The 16,662-nt window shown below is 39.8% G+C and overlaps 1 protein-coding gene and 2 non-coding genes across 3 annotated transcripts; 2 read left to right on the top strand and 1 right to left on the bottom strand.

The window, feature by feature from the left end:
* The first annotated feature begins 10,850 nt into the window (after positions 1-10,850).
* Trnak-cuu lies at positions 10,851-10,923 on the top strand. Its single transcript has one exon. It is a non-coding gene; the product is annotated as a tRNA-Lys (tRNA).
* A 140-nt stretch (positions 10,924-11,063) lies between these two features.
* On the bottom strand, positions 11,064-11,136 carry Trnar-acg. The gene has a single exon. It is a non-coding gene; the product is annotated as a tRNA-Arg (tRNA).
* An 816-nt stretch (positions 11,137-11,952) lies between these two features.
* On the top strand, positions 11,953-12,730 carry LOC115624830 (galactose-specific lectin nattectin-like). Its single transcript, XM_030519677.1, has one exon. The coding sequence runs from the start codon at positions 11,953-11,955 to the stop codon at positions 12,508-12,510; it is 558 nt and encodes a 185-aa protein (XP_030375537.1). The 3' UTR covers positions 12,511-12,730.
* The last annotated feature ends 3,932 nt before the right edge of the window (positions 12,731-16,662 follow it).

The following is a 16,662-nucleotide window of genomic DNA, read 5'->3' on the forward strand; positions in this document are numbered from 1 at the left end:
GTGGAGTTTGGCAGTCAGTTATAAGGCGAGGAGGATAATGCGCCAATACATAGTGCAAAGCTGACCACCGAATAATTGGATGAGAAATATATTGCGGATTCAAAGTGGCCAGCAATGAGTCCGGACCTTTATCCAATTGAGGATCTCTGGGGTATTCTATCCGCTGAGGTGTTCAAGAATTGCAGGCAGTTTGAGACGGCAAAAGAGCTTAAATATGCCCTTTATTGCATATGTATTTAAGCAAAATTTTACGTATCCCACTTAAAATCATTGGTTTCATTTTATTTAAGTTCATTTAATTATATCGAATTTAATTCATTTAAGTTAATTAATCCAATAAGTTGAGCATATCATGAAAAGTCACATATAATTCTTTATATGAAGTTCGAATTAAGTTTTGTATGAAATGAAATACGATTTCATATACCCTATACCCGAAGGGTATATTAGGTTTGTGCAAAGTATGTAACGGTGAAAAGGAAGCATCTGCGCCCCATATAGTATACTATATATATTCTTCAGCATAACGAGGTAAATCGACCTAGACATGTCCGTCCGTCTGTCTGGATGAACATCTGGGTTTCGGAAACAGCTGAGCGCTTATTAACCAAACTTGGTATGTGGACGCTCCTAGTCCCTAGTCTATACGAGTTTATTTTATTTTTTGGATTCCCCCTGAATATGTTACAGAACATTGCAAAGCAATCTATATACAACTATCTACTTTATTTTCAAATTAAATCCAAATCGGTCAAATCTAAGAAAAGTTGTTAGGATAACAATTTCACTGCAGTACTTCGCCCAAGAACTGCAGCATCAAGTTCGATCTTCTTCTTCTTTTTGTTTCTGCTATGGGCGTATATAGCCTAGTGCAGGAAATTTGGCTGGGTACAGGGTATTTCACTGTCGTGCTTGCTCAACTGTAGCGTTCTCTCTTGTATTTATTAAATTAGTAATTCAACGAAGACATACTATATGATTAAGTACTGTTTCTATAGCATACATATACTTTACGGGATCGTTCTCAGAAGGATTCTGATGAAGAACATATTCACATACTCTGTGGGGCTCGCCACGTCTCCTTCTACTATATGTTACCCTTAGGGTACTGGATACAAAAGTAAGCAACATAACGAAAATTGTAAATGTACATATGGGTCAAGTTGTAATGTTGTGATCCGTGCTGGCAGTTTATTCAAAATTATCTATAGTTTTGAAGCAGTTCTGTGTGCGGGACTACAGACTAGGATTTCAAAGCATCGATTAGTCAAATGCTAGACCTTGTCTGTCCAATCGCATGCATCCCACACAATCAAACACTTACTCCCCCAAGGTTCCTCTTCCGCCGTAATCCAAAGTGCGCCTTGACAGCTACAACCCAATGACAAGGCAAACAGCTTGCCACTTCCCCGCCCTGCTTCCCGCTGCACGTGTATGCAGCCTTGCCACAATGAACATGCATGACAAGCTGCGTGGCAAGTAAGGGATACCCCATGGACAATTATCCTTCAGAGACTGCAGGCAACCTCGGGAGAATGTCATAATGGCCAAGCAGCAAGAGCGACAGTTGCAACAATTGCCACAACTACTGCAAAAAGTTTGCTTCGACAGCTTGAGGGCTTTGTGTAATATCCATGTTATGCATTTCTCTGGCTGTGGTTGTAGTTGTTGTAGCTGTTGTAGCTGTTACCCACTCCTCCATATACCCACATTGTGGCCACTTAGCACACTTAATACAATTGTCCATTTATGTACTTAGCGGCATGACTAGAAGCTGAGTGCCCTACGACTTAGAACTTTAGTTCTCTAATGAGTGTAGGAAATAATTGAGCAACTGGAGATCTCACTATCTAATTGCATGCTCGAAGATAGATGGAAATCATTAACTTCTATAGGTGTAGTGGGTGCGTTTGAAAATTAGGCCGAACATGCCTAACTTAATACATAATTTTGATCTCTATTTCACTATCCCTATCAGAGAAACATTCAATCTCACGTGCGACTGCTCCTTTGCTCATAACATTCAGTAATTCAATTGATATTTGTCGTTATCACATCTAATGTGCAATGTGATCCAATATGTGCAATAGTAATAAAAAAATAATCCAAATAATCAATTATGAAGAAAGTTATAGCCATAAACATAATCTCCGCCGAAGCTCTGCCGGCAGCTGTAGTTGTTGTTGCTGCTTTGACTTATTTTTATAGCCTGTTTCCAAAGGGTAAAAGGCTATACTAGTTTTGTGCGAATGTATGTAACTCACAGAAGGAGGCGTGGCAGACCCCACAAAGTATATATAGTCTTGATCAGGGTGACAAGACTAGTCGATATAGCCATGTCCGTCCGTCTGTATGAGCGCAAGGATCTCAGAAGGTACAAGAGCTAGAATAACTCGGTATCCAGATTCCCATAAGCCCTAGGCAGGTCAAGTTTATTTTTTTATTTTGATACACCCCCCACTCCCCCGCAATTCGTGATTTTTTCCACAACTCCCGTAGTTCTTGGAATTTCGAATTAAAATTAGGTAGCTACATCCCGTTAGCGATTATGTGTCTGTATGCCAAGTTTCATCATGATAGGTCAATTCTGAAGAAAGTTATAGCCATAAATAAAATCGCTGCTGAACAACAGTAGACAATTATATATTAATTATGTGTGCAAAGTTTGGTTTAGGTAGCATTTGAAATGTGGACGCTATTGACGAAATTCTGCAGCGGGGGAAGGGGGTGAAAATTAAAAAAAAAATAAACTCGTCCTTACTCGGACCTAGGAGAATCAGGATGCCAACTTTGGTTATTCTAGCTTTTATAGTTTCTGAGATCCTCGCGTTCATCCAGACGGACGGACAGACGGACGGACATGTCTAGATCGATTTCTCTCGTCATGCTGATCAAGAATATATACTTTATGGGGTCGGAGATGCTTCCTTCTGTATGTTACATACTTTGCACAAACCTAATATACACTTTTTACCCTACGGGTACAGGGTATAAAAAAAATTTTTTTTATTTTTCCCTTTTTGGTGGGAGGTACAGGGTATTTAAGAGTTGAGCTTGCTCGACTTTAGCATTATTTTCATGTTCATTTTAGCAAATGTGTTATGTTATATCTTCGATGTTTTGATATAAATCGATCGATTTCTGTCGACTCTGCCAATAACTACAAAATAACATACGAAAATCCTACACATTTCCTACCATCTATGGCACTGAATTCCATCTTTATTACTATGATATATTCTACGAGTATGTACAGTATATACATACTTAGTACTTGTATGTTTAATTTTGCATTGACATTAACTGACATTTAAGTAAAATGTAAATATTAATTATATGTGCAATGTTTGGTTTATACAAGTAGTATGTTGCTTTGGAATTATGGGCAGTATTGACGAAATTCTAATGCGGGTGGGCGGATGGGAAAAGAAATGAACTCGTGTTGCCTAGGGATAAGAAGAGTCTACATACGAAGTTTGGACAATGTGGACTTAGCCGTTTCATAAATCCTAAAACGGACATTCCTAGATCGATTTCTCTCGTATCAGCATTAAGAATATACAAGTATACAGGGGTGCAACAGAAAACTCCAGAGAATTCCGCTACGGTTGTGTCTGAAATGTCTCAAATAACCCTCGGTGCCACAGAATATCGAGAGTTTTCATTTTTTCGAACTCCCCTCGAAGCCAGCCGTCAGCAACAGGTGACTGTCTTCGTTTACATTTGTGGCACCGCGGAAAGACTTTATGCCTCCTTCTGTCTTCACTTCCCGCAAACCTATAATACTCTAGAACATTTAATGTACAGAGAATAATTATCATATGAAATAATTGCCCAGACTCTACAATTTTGTCTATTTGTTATTATAAATAATGCGTTTATGATTGAATTAAGAGAGAGGGTGTACTTTAGGTGACATGTAAGCTTGTAAAACTTTGAAAGGTACATTTATAATATTTTAACAAGTAAAAAAGCTAAACTCGGGTGTCCCGACTTTGAAATACTCTGTACATATGTTTACAATAATTATACAAAATAAAAAAAATTAAGAAAATAAAATAAATTTGATCGATTTTACCTCTCTCGGTATTCCAACTCACGTAAAGCGTTTATAATTGCACATTTACATAGCAATTGCGTCTGTGTGAGTGTATGTATGCCTATGCGCATCTATTCGTGTCTGTGTAAGCATTTTCGCAGTCAACCAAACAGCAACATCAACAACAGCCGCGGGCAGCGCTTGAGCAGCGCTGCAGCAGCAAATATATTTATGGCTATAACTTCTTGTTAAATCGGTCTATCATAGTGAAACTTGGCATACGGACACATAATAACTAACTGGGGGTATTTGCAATTTTAGTTCGAAATTCCAAGAATTACGGGAGTTACGATTTTCGGGGTAGAGGGGGGAGGGAGGAAATTCCAAAATATACATTTTCTGCGTATTCACATAAGGCATCTGGGACTAAAATTTGGTGTTCCTAGGTCTTATAGTCTCCGAGATATAGGCGATTATACGAATGGAAAATCGGGAAAGCCCCCATAGGGGGGAAGTGGGGGGGAAAATCAAAAAAAAAAAAAAACTCGTATAGAATACACACATAACGCATCTTTGTGCAAAATTTGGTGTCTCTATCTCTTATAGTCTCTGAGATCCAGGTGTTCATACGGACGGACAGACCGACAGACTGACAGACGGACAGACAGACAGACAGGGCTAGATCGACTCGTCTCGTCATGCTGATCAAGAATATATATACTTTGTGGGGTCTGCCACGCCTCCTTCTGCCTGTTACATTTTTCAGCTCCCGCAAACCTAATATACTTCTGTACATATCATGTACAGAGTATAAATATTGTCGATTAGCAAGGCGACCGAATCTACTAAGCGATCCTTCCACAATTTTAAGATACACAAGGTTAATCATTTTATTGCTACAAGCAGATAATGAACGTAAGTATGCCGGAAAAAATGGTCTTTTCTGCTTTTGTTTATTAAAAATGTGATTTAAGATGTTCTATCCCCGTATCTCTAGCAAGGCCGACAATTATGAGAAAAATGGTTTTTCAAATTTTAGAAGAGCTGTGAACAAGATTGCAATAGATATGTGGCAGCATTGCAAGTAATTAATTAATAGAAAGTTCGGTTCCGATTTCCCATTTTCCAACTTTCTGACATTCACTTGGCCTTGCCAAGCACTGCCACTCCCTTCTGTAGGGGCTGGGAAATCTGTGCTGCAATGGGGCCAATGTTTCATTAAGATTTTATCACACTTTGTTTCGCGCGCGCCCTCAATGTCCTGCAGAAGGACATTAAGTGTGTGGTCCCGTGTCCAACCCTAGCAAGCTCTTGCATTTAATTAACAAATTCTTTGCATAGCACACACAAAAGTTCCATATAAAATCTTTCTTGGCACGCGCAAAAAACTTTCCAGCTAATTACAAGAGAGTCCATGAGACCCCCCCCCCCAGCACCCTTCCCCCTCACCCACCCCCCGCACATCTCTAAAACTATGCAATTTGCGTGTTTATTAATTGTATGTCGATTTGCATGCAATTTTCGCTGAAGGCAAAGCTTTATCTAACTTTCGCTTTTATGACGTTGATGCGCGTAATTTGGCAGCAGAAGCGAGGGGCTGCGATATGCAAGAGAGCCATATCAGAGTAATATCAGTGACTAATTAAAAGTAATGGCCACTAAGGGTTTCCATTTGCTGTTGGCACTGCTTAGGATCCGCTGGCAGCTGCTGCAGCTCCTTCAGTTCCTTCAGCTCCTGCAGGTGCTGCTCCCCCTTGCCCGCGCCCTTCAATGTTGCCATCAACTGACTGAGCTGAGTGGCTTTTGTTGTTCGATGGCTTTCAAATGCAATTCAATAAAAACAAAAGTCCCACCAAGGTGCGGGTAACGGTAACGAAGCTAGTACAGCTACACAATAAAAATGTGTGCGAGACTTATGCGGGATTTCCGATATTGCTGCTAGAAATTTAGTCGTTGGCAGTCGCTTGAAGGTCAGTGCAAAGTCATTGCGTGGCAGTAGAGCTGCTGCCAACGTTGCGTGTGGCCCGATGCTTCATCCCACACCTCCCTCCCGCCACACACACACCCACACACACTCACACTCACACAACCAAAAGCAAGTCAACTGTAAATTGGCTTAAATGCAGTTTATCATTTAATTTTATGTCATTTCGCATGGTGCACGTAAATTTTGATATCGCATCTACCAAATGCATTTCCACACATGCATATGCAATGCATGTACACTTACATACATACATATTCACGTACATATGTACATATGAACATATGTATGCATACAAGGGCGTACACAGGGGGGCCAAGAACGGGGGGGGGGGCCTAAACAAAATTTCGCAATAGGAAGTGGACCACTCATTCATTATTATGGTACTTTAATTCGCCTCAAATGGAATCTAGTTGGATATGTTGAAGTTTTTCAATTGTTCATATGCATAAATATTTATTTTAATGCATCGTGCATTACTTAATAAAAATTTCAATTTGTTGGTCCCCCCTTTGGAAAAAGCTAAGTACGCCCTTGCATACTTATGTATATATATTTGTGGAATAGCGTGCGACGAACTCCACCCGGTCGGTATACTGTGTACAATTACTAATTAGTATTTAGTAACATTCCAAATCTGTATTTATTCACAAAAATTGATTTGATCGCCTCCAAAGTAACCGTGTTCCAATGCTCGAACCAGTGCGAATAATACCTTCTCGGATTGTTTTTCAGTATGTTGTTCGATTCGGCTAGAATCTCTCAGTCGTGGCAATACTGTACTCTCAGACTGGTCGATTCCAAGTATTAAATAGCCGGAAGTCCTATGGCTAAATCATGAATAGATTGGTATACGCCTTCATCTTGGTGCAGTGTGTTGTCCTTTAAACTAAAGGATATTTGACTTGAATGAGGTAGAAAAGTTCTCTTACAGTTTATTTATTTCATAGACAAACAATTCTGTCGATGTAAGAAAATCAATGAACTTAAGCTAAATAAAACTAAATTAATAAAAAAGCCTATAAAAATGACAAAAATATTTAATAACAATGGTGTTGACTGAGTCATTAGAAACGCCAACAGTATCAGCAATGTCTCTAGTTGTCAGCCGACGTTTTCGAAGCAGCTTGGTCATCTTCACAAAACCCACATATGGAAAGCTGTGAAGAAAATAAATGGAAATTTCCCAAATAAAATATCCAAATTAAATCATTTAGTGTGTATTTTTAATAAAGCTTTGAAACCAAACAATATCCACGTACACTAGAGCTTTAATTGTAGGCAAATTTGAATCTCAAACATGTGATAGCTCTATCATGTCCTTCTTTAAAACCGCCCGCTGGTCCACAAATTGCGGAGCAAATATTGTTTTTATTTCCGGTGTAAGATGTGTAAGATAACAATAACTTCCTTTTGTCCTGTACCTTTCAAATTTCCAAATAAGCATGCTTCGAAATTGTGTAGAGGAAGTTAATCCAATTTAGGTCTATCCAAGACAAATACTATAATTGTATTCAAACTATCCATACCATATACCATCTGATCAGATAAGCCCCAATTCACACAATTTACAACAAAAAAATGAAATAGTGCTCACAGAAAGGAGACTTTTAATTAATTAGTAACCAATCCAATTACTAGAGAGGAAATAAAAAATGGAATCTCGGACCCGGTAGAGTGACATTGATTATCTAGTCGGCAAGCGGGCAATTAGGCATGTCTGTGGTCAGAGATTCCTTTTCAAGAGGGAAGAGAGAGTTCGGTGGATATGATCATTATAACTGAAGCATGTAATTCAAAATGGATTGTGTAACGCACAGTTATTTATATAGGTGAAGAGGCCAGCAATTTCTTGTTGGTCTGAAAGGAACTGAGATTTCAGGACGACCTAAAAAAGCAGAGGAATCCACAAACCACGAGAGGCACGACCATAGGCGGCCGTACAAGAGAACTATATAGTTGCTCGGAGCTCATTAAGTTGTGTGGTTCAACGTTTAATCTGTCCAATATAATTTATTCACCTACTAAAACCTAGCCACCGAATAAATACCCAAACATATTGCATTATTGCACGTGTGCGAAATTATTTTCTCATCAACAATATTGAACTGCTGCAGAAAGAGAAAAAGCGACAATTTTACCGACCGAGGCGTCCATCTCCATGATTGGATTTCTAGCTCCCACACTTTCTCAGATCCTGGCCTCTATCAAGACGACCAGACATCCTTTCACCCGTTGGGAACATACAGAATATCATTTGTATAATCGTCCACTTTAACTGTGGTAGCTATATAATATAATGATCCGAATCGGAAATTCCAATATACCGTGTGGTCTACCATTCTATCTTCTGGGGGACACAAACTTACGCACCATAAACATAGGTATGTATTTTGCAGTGAAGAATTGTTAATTACGGTCTTTTTTACCTTGACCCAACTGGTAAGAGAGCATAAGGGTATACACCTATCGATCGCATACCACGCACTATTTTATCGGGAACTCGGTCCATCTCAATTAGAAATGTAAACCCTTGTAACACTCTAAAAACCTCGTTGGTACACGATTAAATTTGAAAAATATCAAAAAAGATCTCACTTTAAAGCGCTCTTCTTGTTGGACAATGCCCCGGGCTATGGAAAAAACTAAGGCTATCCGAATGTATAAAACTGAAATAAAATTTCTTCCCTCTTATACTACAAACTTATACTATACTTCCGCAGCCAATGGATCAGGGTATAATTTGCACTCTCACGACATACTCGCTCTATACGCTGGATTTTGGATATAACTGAAACTGTTTCCATCAATAAAACAAGTAGAAAAACAAAAGTCGGGTGTCCCGACTTTGAAATACTGATGAATTATAGAAATTATAAAAATTAAGAAAATAAAAAGAAAAAAAAATGCTGCCTTTGGTATTCGAACTCACGGTAAGGGTGAATAATTAGACATTGACATTGTGTCTATGTGAGTGTATGCATGCCTATGCGTGTCTATTCGTGTCTGTGTGAGCATGCATGCAGCACAATGTTGAACCAAATCAGCAACAACAGCATGATCAGCATGACACGACGAGTCCATCGAGGCCTGTCTGTCTGTCCGTGTGAACACGTGGGCTTCATAGACTAGAAATCAATCAGATTGAAGAGTTGAGCCCTCTTGACTCTAGCATTTTAACACAAATTTATCTTGGAATTTTAAATAAAATTGTTCCGTAAAATAAACTTGTGTTGCCTGGAGCCTAGTAGAGTCTACATGACAATTTTGGTGAATGCGGTCAGGCGTTCATCGAGCCAGACGGACGTTTGTAAAAGTCTAGATTAATTTGTCCCGTCATAGTGATTTAGAATATGGACAATATATGTACATACTCTATGGAGCTGCAGATGCTTTCTCCAACCTATTACATAATTTTCATAAAATTGTTGTGCCCGATTAACTTTTGGGGTAAGAAAGTAAAGTCTTTTTAGGAATTGAATCGCTCAACACTAGCAATTTATTTTTGCTATCCTTAATATATGTCCTTAGTTTATATATTTAAATCGTAATACATGAAATGAATGGCTCTTTGAGGTCTTACAAGTACACATTATGGAATCTCTAACTAATAGCTGATTCGATAATTGAGACAATTTTATTACCAAGGAATAAATGTAATACCTTTGTTTTTAATAAGATTGTCCTTCCATGGGACATAAAAAAATGGATTAGTTATAGTGTACTGAATATTTCTATCTAGAATATAAAACACAACTAAGCTCATAGCTCAGCAGCAATTGAACGACGACCTTCGTTTTACGTGCTGCGAAACTGTTGCAGGCACCCCAAGCGCATAAATTATGTTGCTGCAGCATCAACAGCACTAGCTGCGCTCCAGCACTTTAGAAGTAGGGGCTGCCATTGGCCTCTAGCGGACTCTCGCCAATTTATTCTGCGTGACTTTTGATGCCAGTGGGCGCACACCGCCGACATCGATGTCGTCCTTTGCTTTCAGCTCACAGCAAACAATTTAATTGTAATTTCTGCAGTACCATCCCCTAAGCCAAAGGACAGATATACCCACGGCTAATAGATCATGTCATCTTGTCAACAAGTTTTATAGTCTAATTGCGGACATTAAACATGGCCAAGAGCTCAATTTGTTGGCTGTTCAATGAGCAGAAGCACAAACAACAAGCTTGCTCTGCCACTTCAAAATTGTTCAATAGCTTTGATTTTCACTCGCGAAATTACTTTGCTTAAAGAAACATTTTCTGAAGCATTTCTTAAGTTGTTGCATATTGAAATAAACGTTTTTTTCCCTGTACTCAAAAGGTATATACATATATACCTTGTTATGATTATGCGATATAGGAATGTCCGTCTCAATTTCTCAAATTCTGATAAACAAATTTATATTTCGTCTTACCAACTCCTCCGCTATTAGTGATTTTCCATACCTCTCTTATTTCTTGGCATTTTTTACTCAAATTCGAAAATTACATTTAGTTAGTGCTTAAGTGTTCTCATGATTGGTCAACTGATTAGGAAGTTAAAGCCATAGGTGTAATCTCTGCCCATGCCCTGTAGGCAGCTGGTGCTGTTGTTGTTGCTGCTGAGGCTCAACTCAAATTGGCACGATATTGTACTACTCTATTTATTATGTCGTGTTATATTTTTTACTTTATTAATTTAATAATAAAATGTATTTTATTCTGTTTAAGAGTTGAGCACGCCCGACTAGCATTTCATTCTTGTTTATTATAAATATCATGATCGCCTGGGATGCTCGTTTTGATGTTTAATGCTAGCCAATGATGTGCTTTGGCGATCGGGCAGACATGTGCCCGGCTAGCTCAGTCGGTAGAGCATGAGACTCTTAATCTCAGGGTCGTGGGTTCGAGCCCCACGTTGGGCGAGTTTGCTTTTTTATTAAATTTGCTCATTTTTTACTTAAATTATCTAACAAATCTAACAAAAGTCGATCTCATTTTCCATTCCAAGAGAAAATATTTTTAAGATATTTTATATGGGCACTTGAAAAAAATAGGAGTGTCGCGATCCTGCCAGGAGTCGAACCTGGAATCTTCTGATCCGTAGTCAGACGCGTTATCCATTGCGCCACAGGACCGACGCCCAACCGATCCCAATGTGTTCTTATCACGTGGTATTAGAAAGAATTTGAATATTTTGAAACTTAGAATTTGGAGACAAGAAAGCTACCTAATTTGACCTTCCATGGTAAAGGCAAGAACAGTGCTTCCCTCGTAAATGGAAATCATATTACGCATACGACGCTTACGCCATTTGCCACTTGGCAATGTTGCTCAACAGCAATTTTTGATTTCATGTCATTTTCTACCCTCCCAGAAACGCACAAAGACGCAACGATCTGTGTGCTTGCACATTTCGCTAGCCAAAATCCCAATGGACTCGTAAACACTTGGCCAACAGAACAAAAAAATAAACTGAAACTGACAAGGAAATGCGAATGGGAACAGGAATGCGAATGCGAATGCGTCGTATTGGCAAAACTTGCAAGAGGGTGTTGCGCAGCCCCATTTGGAAGTGTGTGCAATTGCCAATCCTTGACCCGTCATAATGCCAGCGCTGCTTTCGAGCTGACAGCACAGTTAAATGAGATATGCTTTTACATTTTTTCGATAAATTTTGCGGCACCCCCAACAAGCATTCTGGCTGGCGCGCTTGGATATAACATTATTAGTGCAAAAAGTTTGCCATAAAATGGCAAACGGATTTGCGCAACGCTTAAATTGAGATTTAGTGTGTGGGCGAAAAGCAACAAATTTAAAGTAAGTACTTTAGTGAGATATACCATTTCCGCTCTTATCAAGTGACATTGATGAATGGGAGTGGCAATTAGTTGAAGCTCCTATAAAAGCGTCTAAGAATCGTGGCTCTGCAGTTGCAAATACTTCATTACAGAATGATGTCCATAAGCCTCTGTCTGCTCTATTTTCTGCACTACACCTGTGCGGCCGCACTGGAGGAGGCAGCACCTGTTCCGGTCAATGACACAGCCGGCAACGACACCGTACCGGAGCCACGCTTCTCCCCGTTTTCCGTACGCGACGATAGATTCGCCTTAGCCACCTTTGCCAAGGTGAACTGGTTTCAGGCGCAGGCCATTTGTGCATCCCAGGGTATGACTCTCGTAAGCATTAGCGCAGAGAGGGATCAGCAAGTTCTGCGCAACTTCTTGTACATCAGGGCTAACACGCTCTTACATTTGTTGAATGAGCTGATTTGGACTTCGGGCACAGACTTAGCTGAAGAGAATACCTGGACTTGGTTCAGCAATGGTCGTTCCTTCTCCTATCGCAATTTCCAAAGTGGTGCACCTAAAAGTTCCACGGGCGCCGAACGCTGCCTGGGCTACAATGGTGTGACAAGTCTGTGGCAAAATGTGGACTGTCAGGAGCAACATTACTTCATTTGTGAGAGACGTTGTGCTATATTCCCTGAAGACAATGCCTTTTACTAACTTATACCGCTACGCTAGCAGAGAAATTATTATTATGCTAAATTTATAATTTTACAATATCTTCATTGGTGCTGGTCTGCAAAATAATTCAAAACAAGAAAATTGCGCTAGAAAATTGACTCTACTGTGTGATATGAACTTCTAGAATGTGTTTCACATTTCCGTTAGCAGTTACATAGAAACGAGCGATTGTCTATAGCACAAAAAGCTTTTGCAAAGCTTTTTCCCACTTATTCAAAAAGTTCATTAATTCAAATAAAAAGTAACTTAAAGCTTAAATGTTATCCATATGAACATATGTACATATGTACATTAATAACTTTTTATGAAAAATTAGGAAAATTGTTGTTGTGAAAGTTTTTTTTTACTAAGTTTGAGTTACCTTTTAATACCCTTTAGAAAGAGTTAAATAGCATGTCCGAATTTTATTCCTAGCATGACACATACACGAAATATTATAGCTTCACACGAATCTTAAAAATTAAACGGGGAAAATGAAAAAAAAATTGCAATTTAATATCTGTAATTACTGTATGAACGAAACATTTGTAGGGTGTAGTTCTCGTACAGAGTTACTTTTTATGAAAAAATGCCAAATGTTTTACTAAGTTTGAGTTATCCTCTAATACCGTTTAGAAAGAGTAAAATAAGGATGCCCGAATTTTAGGCCTTAAAAATGTACAATCTGTAATTGCTAAGTAAACGAAATTTTTGCATTGAGTAGTACTGGCAATATCGAATCATCTTCTCATACTGATCAAAAATATATGTTTGTATACAGTCTGTGAGATCCGCCACGCCTTTTCGGAGTGTTATATTTAAACATTCTAAATCAGGTATACTACTTGTATATATTCATATTTAACGATCAGGAAAAATCATGTTTTGGTATATTATTATCATTTGTTATTTGTCTTACAGCTTTAATACTGGCCCGTCGCTCATTTTCCTATTTTTAATTCGAACTTATCTCATTCATATTCATAGTCTGCATAGTTTTTATTTATTTCTAAATATTATCTGCTTCGGTCACACCTCATTTATATAGATCGGCACAGAATAGCTATCGAAGGGACATATATTCTCGCATACAAAGAAGTTTTTCTCATAACAGGAGGTCCTCTGCCATCTTTGGATGCCATCTAATACCAAACAGGACGGCTCTTCGGTCTCAGTGTCCTGATCAGTGTCCCATACATCAAAAGTGAACAGCTGCCCGTTGCTCAACCAAGTCCATTCATCGCCGTCGCCCAAGTTAGTGCCGCCCAGCCAGAACCGTCTGTTATGTAGCTGGCGATCTGAGGGAAAACATTTGCTACAAAGCTGCCTAAGAATACCACATCTTACTCGACTCTACCTTCTAAAAGAGTAATGAGCTGGAAATGCTGGTCCTGTGTGCCGATTGTAGCCAAACTCATATTCAGGTTGTTGCATATGTGGTTAGCCTGGAACCAGTTGACCTAGTACGAAGACATTTTGGGGTGATCTTACACTGATATGGCAAAGGAACCCGCTTACCTTCGCGAAGCCGCCAATAGCAAAGTGTCGGTCGCGATATATGAGACCCGGGTTAGGGCTGATGATTTTGGGCTCAAAAAAATCTGGTGTGTCAGGTACATATAATTTCGATACAGTTTTGGGTACTCTCAATACCTCTATGCTCTGCTCTGTGGAATGCGAGGGGGCCGCCAGACAGCTCCAAGCATGCTGTTCGCGTAAGAGGAGTGCGTACTGTCCGTCGGTCGTCGGCTGCCGACTTTGAATTCACCACACCGGCGACCGCCTAGCAGAGGCTTAGAATAAGTTTAGATTAGGCTTAGTTTTTAGTATTCGCATTGTATCGCAAGTGTGAAGTCAGCGCATGCGCGCCCCCAAATCGATTTAAGTTAATCTGTGAAGTTTTAATTGAAACAATAAACGACACCATCACCACATCAACTCGTCCTCTGCATTTGGTACTACACAGCGTCCACCCCACTACATTTTCATTGGTCCTTCGAGCCGGATATTGTCTGCTGCACCTCCAACCTTCATCCTCGTCTTGTGCTGCTTTGAAGTCCTCCCAGCTAGCATCGGTGGATTCAAGTGTTAAGTACCATCTGTAAATTATTCATTTACTATTGCTAAACCGCACTGTCCAAGTGCGTTCCGAAAAAAAAGCAATTTACAAGTGCAAGTGCCAGTGCAATCAAAAGAAAGGAAAAATTGTAGCGGCTTATATGTAGCTTATGTACATATCTTACATCAAGTATACATATGTACATATAGATATATAAGTCGCCATACTGTTTTTCCCGCCTTTGAGAGAGAGACTCCTGCGAACTTCGAATTTCCAATTCAAACTCGGCCGTGTTGTAAGGTCCAAAGGTCTTAAGTGTCAAACGTGTATAAGCGAACATATTGTGTTGTGCCTCAAACCCAACTGTGCCAACATATGAGTGTTAATAAGTGCACAATTCACATAGGCATTTATTAATATTCAATTCCACACATAATTGGCCTATACACGCTTAAGTTAAGACACTACACACGGAGCGCCCATTATTATTTATATTTCTCTCTTTCATTTATCCAACCCGCGCACTGCACTTGTACAATTTCCGCCAAATAAACCAACTTATTTATTTACCTCCGCATTATTATATTGCATATAAGTTTTTTCCCAAATCTTTAGCAACATTATTATTCACATCAGCAACATACATACATACATATATGTACATACATATTTTTTGGGCTTTTGTCGTTTGTCTTGTTTGCTAAACTTTCCAGCGCTTAAGATAAGCCGGCTCCTCGGCTCATCAATATTTTCACCACGCCTTCGCTCTTCGGCCGTTATTAGCGCTCTCTGGCGCTCACACCCACACACATACCCACACAAAAACGTCTCGCTGCAGCAGTGCATTGGCAGCGTCAGTTTGAGCGCAGCTGAAACAATAAGCGTGTAGACTGACCGCCAGCTGTTCCTCTCCGCAGCGTTTATGCATGCGCATACCCTATACGGACCGGGTGTTGCGATTTTTATGTATGCTCCTGCCCTTGCAATTTTTTTGAAAAAAATATTTTTTCGTTTTTGTGAATTCCTCATCTAATTGCGTTCTGTGGCCCACATATACATATATTTGGACATCATCGTTGGATTTCTTCGGCACTTGGGCAAAATTTATATTTTATTAAATTTAATTTTTCCTCCAAATTAATTGGTCGTGTGCAAATTATCCATAATTTGTACAAGCGTTTATTTTGGGTCCAATACCAACCGCGGCGTTGATTGAAATATATTTTCCTCGTTTTTTTTGCCCGCGCAAAATATTTACATATTTTTTTTGTCCTTTCGCAATCCGAAATATTGGAGCCGTATAAATATTTTTTTTTTATTTTTTAAAAAAAATTTACGAAAGCAATCCGAGGCTTTCCGTTCGTAGCGCCGCCCAACATAGTCAGTCCAAGTCCGTTTTTCAACGTTTACTATGCCAGCAGGGGATCAGGCTAAGGCTTCAGAGCAAAAGAACATAGCCGATACACCTTCCACGCCAGCGCTAGCTACTTTAAGCGTTCCATCCGCCTCAACATCAAGGGCCAGTCCCACTCAGCCGCTCGCATCAAGCGCGAATTCCAAGGCTTCTGTTTCCGAAGCCAAGACTGCTCCTACTGAGAAAAAAAGGACAAGGTCCGTGTCTCAGGAGTCTAGATCGACCAGCCAAATGTCGCTCAACACCTTCCTCCTCGTGAGCGACAGATTAAGCGCTTTCGAGGCTACGATGTCCGCCGCCTCAATATGCGAGTCATCCCTGTATATCCTCAATACTCGCCGAGACCAAGTCAAGTCGTTATGGGCACAAGTAGAACAGGAGTGTGATCAATGCACAAGATCACTAAGTGCGTTGGCCACTGAAGAGAGCAGGCATGATCTTGCAGTAGTCCTGAAGAAGTACGAGCACTGCTATCTGATATATGAAAGGTGTACCGCCAAGCTCAGCGAGAGCATTGACAGCCTTTCTGCCGCCAGTAAGCCACCTAGCCAGCCCTTGCTGTCACCTCATCTTGCGACCAGCAACAGAGGCTGCTCACTCCCTCCGGTCGACATTGAAGTTTTCAGTGGCGATCCTTTACGGTGGCCTACTTTCCGTGATTTGTTCACTGCGGTTTTTA

The sequence above is a fragment of the Scaptodrosophila lebanonensis genome, unplaced genomic scaffold, assembly GCF_003285725.1.
Source record: "Scaptodrosophila lebanonensis strain 11010-0011.00,11010-0021.00 unplaced genomic scaffold, SlebRS2 tig00000061-arrow-pilon, whole genome shotgun sequence".
Taxonomy (NCBI): Eukaryota; Metazoa; Arthropoda; class Insecta; order Diptera; family Drosophilidae; genus Scaptodrosophila; species Scaptodrosophila lebanonensis.